This window comes from Polyodon spathula, chromosome 17, assembly GCF_017654505.1.
Source record: "Polyodon spathula isolate WHYD16114869_AA chromosome 17, ASM1765450v1, whole genome shotgun sequence".
NCBI classification, from domain to species: Eukaryota; Metazoa; Chordata; class Actinopteri; order Acipenseriformes; family Polyodontidae; genus Polyodon; species Polyodon spathula.
Window position 1 is genome coordinate 6,308,470 of NC_054550.1, and position 10,693 is coordinate 6,319,162.

At 34.9% G+C, this 10,693-nt stretch overlaps 1 protein-coding gene across 1 annotated transcript; it reads left to right on the forward strand.

The window, feature by feature from the left end:
* Positions 1–237: 237 nt before the first annotated feature.
* Positions 238–6,345, forward strand: LOC121330303 (ras-related and estrogen-regulated growth inhibitor-like protein). Its single transcript, XM_041276721.1, has 5 exons — positions 238–354; positions 2,876–2,932; positions 3,880–3,953; positions 4,526–4,674; positions 5,917–6,345. Exons 1-5 carry the CDS (start codon positions 303–305, stop codon positions 6,200–6,202), a joined length of 618 nt encoding a protein of 205 aa, XP_041132655.1. The 5' UTR covers positions 238–302; the 3' UTR covers positions 6,203–6,345.
* The last annotated feature ends 4,348 nt before the right edge of the window (positions 6,346–10,693 follow it).

Here is a 10,693-nt window from a genome sequence, read left to right on the forward strand (position 1 = left end):
TTCAACACTAGATACAGCAGAATTTGGCCAAAAAAACAAAAAAACATAACAAAAAACCTATCACGCTATTTCAGGCTCTGTGTGACCTGAAACTAACATAACTCTCCACAGCTTTATTAGTGGGAGGAGAGCAGACAAAGTGCTTTTTTTTTTATTTGGAAATCTCTAGTCTAGAAACTTAAGAGCTTTTTAAGGCAGCATAATGCTGAACACTTCTTGCAGTCAGGCAATGATCAACAGCTTTTAAGAGCTGCTGGGTAGAGAAAACTGGCTTCTAACACTTGGATTGCTGGAATCCCATCATGAATGATATAAAACTTGCGCTCCTTGGAAGTGAGGGAGTTGGAAAATCAGGTATGTATTATTTATGGTTACTGGGTCCAATATATATATATATATATATATATACAGGACCAGTGTAACCATATAGGCGGCCACCCAGGGCGGCAAATTGAAGGGGGTGGCAAAAACGGTACATAATTACATTTTATACTTCACATTTCTTTAGTCATAAAATGTTCAATATCTTAGATCACTGTTTCATCTTCTGCGAAACTTATTGCTGATGTTATGGAACCATATCATGAATAGGTGTAGTCCTAAATCTGGAAGTACGGGAACGCTGGGGGTGCGGGCGGGGTGATCATGCTGGTGCGGTGTCATGTGAAATCTGGTCTCCACTGGGAAAAGGGTCATGGTTGTTGAGCCGTTGCTAAGCAAAGGACGCTTTGAAGTTTCTTGCGTATTCAAATGGGGTGGGGCATTATTGGATTTCATTTAATTACCCTGACAATGATTCTTATAAAAGGACGTTGCTAATACAGGATAATCAAAACATTTTACCAATTTTATATCTTATAAAATATTAGAAATCACAAGATTTGTAGCTAGTTGATTTTGACAACAAATCTCACCAAGTCAGCCCTTAAGTCACTAGATTTGGCGAGAAATTTACTAAATTGGCAACACTACTTGAAGGCACAGAAAAAAAAAAAAAAGATTTCCAAATGGCTTATTATTGTCTTGACATAAGAAGTAAAAGAGATCGCTTCATCGGTGCCCAGGCACTGAAATTAGAGCGGTTGTTGCCATTTAAGCATTTTTACAACACATCGGTAAAGACTGTTTAATTCTTTAAAGTTAATTCTTAAGTCAAGGATCTGTCTATAGAAAAAAGTACCGGATGATTTGCTGTGCATGATCGTATGATCACTAACCTACACGTTGGATACCAGTTTTGTAGTAGTTAAAATAAGGTACAATGAAGTTTAAAGTTAGCTGCGTATCCTGTATGAATTGTTATTTATAACTCTAAGCTCATGCATGGTGGTAGAATCCACTGATCATAAGTATTGTCACTGTAGAGCTCACAGTAGATGTCACTACCGTTTGTAACTAATGTTACAATTATATATATAAGGGTGGAAAAAATCCTTGCACTGGCCCTGTATATATATGAGAGGGAGAGAGAGACAGATAGATTGAACTTATCTCCAGTTTATTCAACTAAATTTGTTTTAAATTATTATAAACAATAGTGCATTATAAAATGGCTTATATAGACCTTTTTTTTACACATCTGTTTTTACTTTGTCTCTTACAAGGCATACAAATACTGTAGACAAGGAAGAATAATACTCTCTAACAGTACAACAGGCTTTCTTAAAGATGTGTAGACAGACACATTAGCCTGGAGGCTCTGTGTCTGTTTTTCCTCTCAGGGGAGGCCAATTACATATAAAAGTAAAACAATAGGAAATTAAGATAAATGGTACCACGATACTGTGACTGGAAACTGCTTTAGTAAGAAACCGTTCAGAACAAACCAAAAATCTTGGAAACTACTGTATGCAACAGAATGCAATAAAAGTCACTCATTGAAATGTTGGTACTGCAAGCTGAAGTCATTATTAAGAAAGCACATTCTTTAAGATACTTAGAAAAAAGAAATACCCCCTACACACAACTAGCTTTGAGTAGACTGGTAAATAAAACTGCAGGCTATCTCGTTTGTCTTGACGTATTTTGTGTGGGCACCTTGGAAGTCTACAAATGCCTTCATAAACATCCTTTCACAGAATATACTGTAAATTGCATTTTATGAGGCAATGGTTAAATCTGAAGGGGGCTGACATCATATCATTTATGACATTTTTTTTTTATCACATACAGTTTAGAGCATGTTTAGAAATGTAAAAAATGTAGGTCCAAGCTCTGGGTTGCAGAGAACAATGGGATGGTAATTGGAAACATTAAATACAATATTTCCTTTTTGACATCTATATAGTAAACTACACTAACAATATCCCACCTTTTTAATGATACTGCATTGAGTGTTACAGTACAGGCACAATGCTTGGGAGCTGTTGATTTTTTTAAGTATAGAACAAGCATGGAGAAGAATAGAGAATTATGGTGAAACTTGGCAAAAACATGGCAAATTGTGGTAAATACAAAGTATATATGCAAACTGTGGTAAATACAAAGAATAACTGCTTATATGGTGTAATAATGTTTTATTTTCTCTTGTACAAATGTTACATTCTGTGGAGAAATATGATTGCAGTAGTATTTTCTTATATTTATATTAGCTTCTGTACCACAAACTTCAAATAATTAAATAAATAACCATAAAAACCTGAAATGCACTGTAGGCCACCAATTTTGCTGAAAGAAATGTCATAGGTTTATAACTACCTCTCACTCATCTCATTGGACACTACCTTAAAGGGCATTAATTTTAAATATCCGCAGCACAACTGTCAACACAACTTCAGTTCATCTGAAAAAGGAATCTTTTAATTTATTATCAACTTCTATGCACCAGAAACTGAATCTGAATACTCTAACACTAAACTATGTTTCACCTTTCTAGCTGTCCTGGTAAGGTTCCTAACAAAAAGATTTATTGGAGAATATGCCTCAAATTCAAGTGAGTATTTGTATACAACTTAATAATAATAATAATAATAATAATAATAATAATAATAATAATAATAATAACAAAATGAAGGAATTCAAAATGCAACATTATATTAATAATTTAACAGAATTATAAAACAAACCACATTATTATTATTATTATTATTATTATTATTATTATTATTATTATTATTATTATTGTATTGCTCTGTAAATAACTGTTCATTTTAACTGGCCTTGCCAAAGGATTAAAATGCATAAACTAGTTTGGAATTTCTTTAGCATTTTAAATCTGCTTTGTATGTTCTGTTGAATGTCAAAAAGACAACCTTTAAAACCGAGAAACTCTGCTTTTATTTCTTTCATCTTTTTTTTATAAAGGTCCTTTGTTTGCCTGCTATTATTTAAGTCAAGCGGATTAAGCTTTACAATAAGAAGACGTCATCATTTGAAATTACAGACCATAGCGAGCTTGTCAGTGCAGAATGGCAGTCACTGTACCTCAGAAACATGTTCAGTGGGATTAACATTCCTGTCAGCAGAATCAACCCTTTATAAATTCAAAAGTGTGTGTTCCGTTACAAGTTTTCCATGAATCCACTGCTTTTCATTTCTAATAGTAATTGTTTTATAAAACAGCTGTCCTCGACATGCTTCCTTTATAAATTCGCTCTGCCACACTCTTCAACACTCGTGATTCATTGGTTTAGCTTCCAGTGGGTGCAGATACAGGGTTAAAGCATATCATGGGAATTAATTTATATATGAAGGGACTATGAGCCATGTACTTTCACTGTACTCTACTGGATACCGTGTACATTGCAAAATATAAATCTCAAGTACTTTTCAGATAATAATATTAACCACGGGAAATACCCATTGATTTAAAGAAGTAGGAAGCTAGCTGTAATGCAGTTTTTTTTCATGACACTATAAATTGTGTTTGAACCATTGCAGATTCCTTATATCATAAAAGGCTGTCGATTGATGGAAGACAGTTGAATCTGGAAATATTTGATCCATGCTCCCAGGTGTGTAAAAATAAGGATCAATATCAATGCTAATTATTTAAATAACATTTTTAAAAGTATGTGGTGTTGCTGTTAACAAGGCGCCCTATTCCCAAAACTTTAATCAACAGTTTAGTGGGGCCTAATAGGCCTTAAGGTAGACCATTGGCCTGATCCACAAAAGAATGGAGTACATCTTGGTAACTGCAAAATTGAAAAATGAAATAACCTTTTCATTTTAAACATCCAAACTACAAACTGAAAGGTATTAGAATTAAACACTAGCCATTTGTATTTGTTTTTAATCTCTTACTTATGGCTATGTTTCATATTTAAAAAAACACCAACAGCACGTTGTTTGATTTCATTTAGCTTTATGACTTCTCAGAGCAGTTAGATAATGGGATACACACAAAATTTGATTTCAACAAACACCACAGATAGGAAATCACAGTTTACCGTGCAACAGCATCGTAATAAAGTATTCAAAAAGTATTATTTCCTAAAATGAATATCTTTGCAGTTCAACTAATGCATAACACATATCTATAGCTTGACACCCTGCAATGGAAATGTGTGTTATTCTTTACCAGAGCAGTGCAAGTCGATGTATATTGGAGGAACCTGTGGAATGGGCAGATGGTTTTATTGTGGTTTATAACATCAGTGACCGTGCATCTTTTCTCAATGCCCAAACCATTATGCGCCAGATCAAAGAAGCACGCATCGAAAACAGCAAAGGGTAAGCAACATAATTAGTCAAGTTATTAGCAGGGTGTAAATGACAAATTGAGCTTTAATGCATTCATGGATGGCATCCCTAAGACAGTAACTGGAAACCATCCATTAAAATCTTGGCTTCATACTGAAAAAATACCATTAATAAAGAAATAAATATGTTTTTGTATAAAAGTAAATTAATAAGGCAGCTGTCTGCACTTGAGCTGTTGCCTTAAAAGTCTAATAAACTGATTTGTAGGATTTAGTTGCTCTGGGCACTCTAAGTTAATTAAATGTTTAAATGGAGTCTTCTACTTAATTAAGTCTTGTGAAACACTCTTCTCACTGCTCGTATCCCATTCTCCAGCTAGTATTAATGAACATATTTTCAAATGTAATGAGCTAATCAATTTAAACCCTGAAAAAGATACAAATGCTACAAATGTCTGGCATTGTTTTGGAACATTATTAATATCCCTAAACACACACACACACACACACACACACACAAAAATCTTACATAATAATTCTTACTTAATTTTAATGTATACAGAGCATCCAAATAAACTTATCACTATTATAACACATTTATTTTTGATATATATAAATGATGTATAATATAAAAGGTATATAAATGATGGACATTGACAAAATATGTTTGGTTTCTTTTTAATTACGCGATCATCCATGACATGCTTGAGTAACTATAACTGAAATGTATGCACTTAATCACCTAATTAGTAATTGATTGGAAACTGGATATAGAGTGATTTCAGCTGTTGAATTGCAAACTTGAATAAAAGCAATAAAGAAAATCATAGAAAGAAACCAATATGCCATGTCTGTCAAGAGAGCAGCGCCTTCGTGCAATTGGCATGTTGGAGGCTGGACTAGGGCAGCGTACTGTGGCTCACCATCTTGCGCGCTCACAACCAGCAATTTCAAACCTTGCATAACAGACACACTCTGTCAATGAAGGAACCAGGAGACCAAAAGTCACAACACCTGCCTGAGATCGACATATCATTTTGCAGCATCTTCGTGATGTCAATTGTTAATCAGCACAATTAAATGTCACTGCACCTGGTCTAAAACAGAGTTTGTCATTTTTCGATCACATCTAGTGAATTTTATCCAAATATAAGTGATATGTTTCTTTTGATGCTCAAATGTAAGTGATACGTTTCTTTTGATACTCAAATATAAGTGATAAGTTTCTTTTGATGCTCAGTATATGTTCTTTGTCTGTTTTTATACAACACAGTGAAGTGGAAGTCCCCATCTGCCTGGTTGGAAACAAACAGGACCTGTGCCACGCCCGGCAGGTCTATGAAGAAGAAGCTCACTCGCTTGCAGTGGAAAACAAATGCCATTTCCAAGAAGTGTCTGCAGCAGAGCACTATCAGGAAATTCTGACCATTTTCATCAAGCTGATCCGGAACGTGATGGACCATCTGAAATACAGAGCGGACTGCCGGAGGTACAGCGGGTCCAAGTCCATGGCGAAGCTCATAAATAATGTCTTTGGCAAGAGAAGAAAGTCTGTGTGAAGAATGGCGACCGCAAAGGTCACTAGAAAAATTCAGCCTCTGCTTATGTTCTTACAGGGGCCGTGGAAAACAGTTGTAGTCAAAAGTTTACTTACCCCAATGGAAATTTATAATTGCTAGAAACTTCACGAAAACAAAAAAAATATAGGAAAAATCTTTTGTAGAAAAAAGTTTTGCCTTTGTGGATAAGGAAAAAATTACAGAAAATTTAAAAGTTACGAGAAATTATTGGAATAGAAAACCTTTCTGCAGTATCACACTAACTAGAAGATAACCACAAATAAGCCCTTTGTACATAAGTTTTCTTTTTACATGCCCATCAGCAGGATTGAATGCTCCATATTAGATTACTCAAACAACAGAGCCCTGATTGGAAGGCATTACCGTCTGTTAGTTGGCTGTGTCAGGAAGTAGAAAGTCAATAATCAGGGTTGTGTTTAGAAATCAGTAATCAGCACAGTTATTGGTAGTTTAAACATTGATTAAATTAAAGATCTGTTTACCTTTTAAATGTTTGCTTTCCTTTTCTGATTCCATGTTTTAAGCTTAACATGTATTCTATCTAAATGTTCCATGGTCACCCACCTTGTGATGGAATTGTGAGGTTTCTAATAATTAGTTTTTTTTTTTTTTATCATCAGTTTGGCAACTGTTTGTGAAATGTGTTGGGTGCAAGAATCTACCAACCATATACAAGTTTGGCACTGGTATGGTGGCCAACAATAAAATGTGCCAGACAGTGCTGTCAAAGATGTCCACATTATACAATCCTGTTGGCCAATTTGGTTGCTACAGTGCTGTCCATCAGAATCATCTCAGATGGAGGTGGCTTCAGAATCTTAGTTCAGTTTTCAGATTGCATCATTGTGGTACCTGTCTCAGCCTAAGAGTATAGACATACAGGCAGGTTGACATACTAACATATTCATATGGAATAGGACTGCAATATATGTTATACATATTGTTTCTAAACCTAGATCTATCCAAATGACATGCTAAATGGAACACTTATCTAATCCCCTTCCCAGGTACAATGTAGCAAGATGGATGTATTCCTTGTTTGTAACACTGCCGTACAGTAGACACACACTACAACATTTTCTCTCTGTAAACTGTAAATATACCACTATGTTATGTTTATAATTCATACAGAAAAAAAGCTAAAGGAATAGCCCAGGTATGGTACATTCAAGCTATTCTGTTAATTAGTATTCACAACATTTGAATGAAAAATATTGCTTTTCGCTAATATTGTTACATTATATAATTGGTATTTGTTTTTTGTTTTGTAACTGTTTTGTTTTTTTTTCCTCGTAACCATCCAAAGTGTTGTTAAATCTGTATTAAAGCCTTTTTATACCAAGTGTTTTTCATTTGTTGGGAATACCGCTAGGAATTATTGTGTTATGTATTGTGTTTGTGTATAAGCTGAACTCAGACCCATGAATATGGAACAGAATGTTACTTCCAAAAATATTGTAATTGTACCCAGATGGTACACCTAAAAAAAAAATGCATTTTTTTTTTTTTGCGCAGCATCTAAATTTGTCCCTTCAAAAACATATTTGGACTCTATTTTAATGATCTAAACTAGGACATATCTAAATACTATGAATCTCTATATTAATCTGGATGGTGGTGCCCCCCCTCAGCGGTGACTTATTGACCCCCGCTTTATTATACCACTAAAGATCATAAAGCACTACAGTACATTAGAACAGATTTACTAGTTGAGGTATTTGCGATATTAAGATCCCCCACTGTTCAGACTAGTTATTAGCTTCAGCAAAATACCCTCCTGTACACAATATTTCATTATTCACATGATGTCACCAGCTTCCTCTGGAGATGATTATCCAACTAATAGAAGAGGCTTAGGGTAACAACCTGGCTTTCTCTGTCTGTAGGGCAGCCAACATGGACTGCAGCTAAGGTGAAGCATTTTGACAGAGACATATCTCCAGTATAAAAAGATCAGATGGTGAGAACTAATGCTCTGGGCCAACAACACAACTCAATAGTTGGTTGTTAAATTAGTTATGACAAAAAGAGCTTCAAAATAAAAACCTGTCAAAAATGACAACATTTTCTAGTTATCAGCTCCCTTACTAGTATCTGGAAGTATCCAGTATTTGAGAAAATGTAGAAACTGCTCTCATACAAAAACCTGCCTTGATCACGTGGCTTACACGTTTCTGTACTGCTGAATGCATCCTCATTTCAAGAAGTCTGATTCTCAGCTGACATTGCCAAATTTACTGCAGAAAGTGCAGATTTGCTTTGCTTATGAAGTAGGCCTTGCAATGAGTATCAATCGCCTGAATTTGTATAATACCAGATAGAGTTTGAAACAAAATTCATTACCTATAGAAACAAGGGCAAGCACTGCTCTTTATGTTTACAGACATGGGGGGGCTTTTGTGTGCTGAAACTGTTCAGTCTGCCAGAGTTATGCTAACTGAAGCTATATGTGAATACAATTCAATTCTAGTTTTATGTAAGGTAAGATTTCTAATCACGATAATGAACGATATCTTAATAATACTTAGCTATGAACTGAACACTAGGGGAATCCAGAATCCAAACAGTACAGTTGTGTGTTTTTTTCTTCTTATAAATAAAAAGTAATTTGTACAAAAACTTATTGAGCAAAGAACTGCCAATTTAAAGGGTTTTGTTTGGACCCAAAAATTCCTTTATGTATTCATTGCGTTCAACACAATGTGAAAAAAAGAAAATCTAAATGTGGGTTTTAAGCAACAATAAAAGATATACATGACAGTGAACGCTTGAACTTTTCTCTTTATAAACATGTGTTTTTTTATCTATACCTTCTGTTGTCTGACTAGTCAATATTTTAGAACACAGTTCCATTAGCTGGGGGACGGGACGGGACGGGACTATTGTCTGAAACCATTCCCATTTTTTTTTTGTCAGGCATTAACCACTACAGCTACTACACCGCTTGTAGTTTATTGCATTCAGAAATGCAGAACAATGAACTGAGTAATCATTCCCAGATCCTCACCAATCTCTATTTTTATTCATAAAATAGCATCTGAATCTGCAAGAAATTCTAATAAACGCTGAAGTGCTGTCTTCATTAATTCAGTTTAACGAGATAAACCAGATGGATAATATACAGGAAGTTCTTTGTTTTCTTTGGCCCTTAGCCCCTCACGATCATTAACATAAAGACAACTAGTAAGAAATAAAACAGAAAACTAAAATAATCGCTGTTCTCAAAGGTAATTGACATTATTTATTCAAAAATGGATTGCATACTTACATCACATGTGCTTTTATTTAAGAAATAGTTTGTTTTTTTATACTGTATATATATATTATATATATAATATATATATATATATATATATATATATGTATATATATATATTTGTATATGTTACTATCATTTGAAAATACCTCTGTGTCAGCTCATTTGAGCTGTTATTTATTTAGTCATTTGTATTTTAAAATATGTAACAGTGCAGATATGTAACATTTTTTGTGTCCATCTGTGCAGTGTTTCTTTAATAGTTCTTTCACATTGCTGAGCAATGTTATAAGGCTTTTTTTTAAATAATGTTTACAGTACAAAACATTTCTATAAGACAATTAACCTGTATGTAAGTTCCCTTTCAATTCGAAGATGACCACCAATGTATACTTTTGGGACATCGCCTGCCTTTGGTAGGTGCTTCTGAGCAATTTGTGTCAAAGCTGCTGATAGGCCCTTCTGTGGAATGACACCGTGGATAAGCTATGGCATAACTAACCTTTAGTGTTGTGTTGAGTCTTTTTCAAAAAGAGCTCTCACTCTGAGTTGGCCTGTATCTCCCCTGCGATAAACTTGCTGGAGGTTGGCATAGCCACTTCCGTGGAATCAGCCACTCCACTATCTGAGCTTCTTCCTTCTTACTTCTTGGTCTGCTTTGCTTGTGTCGCAGACATATATTTACAACTTAACTGTATTTCTCACTATCTGTATTCCGCTATTTGAAAAAAAAAAATAGAGAGAAGGTATCTATGTTGATCCTCTATCAGGGCTCAACTTGCCATGTCCCCGCTGTAGAGCTAGTCCGCCAGCTGCTCGCAATTAGTGTACAGCCAAAAAAAAAAGAAAAAAGGGGGGGGGGGTTAATATTGTTGTCTTGTCCACTGTACAGTACTCTTATTGTTACCAGCTTGTGTTGACCTAGTTCGTCTACCCTGTTATGTGTTTTTTTTGTAACTGCACTGCAGTAAAAAAAAATAATAATAAAAAAAAAAGACAACCATATATGCAGCTTGCTCTTAAAGTGGCCCTGCTGTTGAGCTGACCACGCTGGCTGCCCCAGCTCAACCACCTTGATGCTTTGGGTCTAAAAAAACAAAACAAAACAAAAAAACAACACTTTTTTTCTTGTATGCCCCATCTCTGTTACTGCATTACTGTTGCACAAGCATTCTCGCCCACCGTGGCTTACAAGTCTGTGTGTCTCCTTGGTG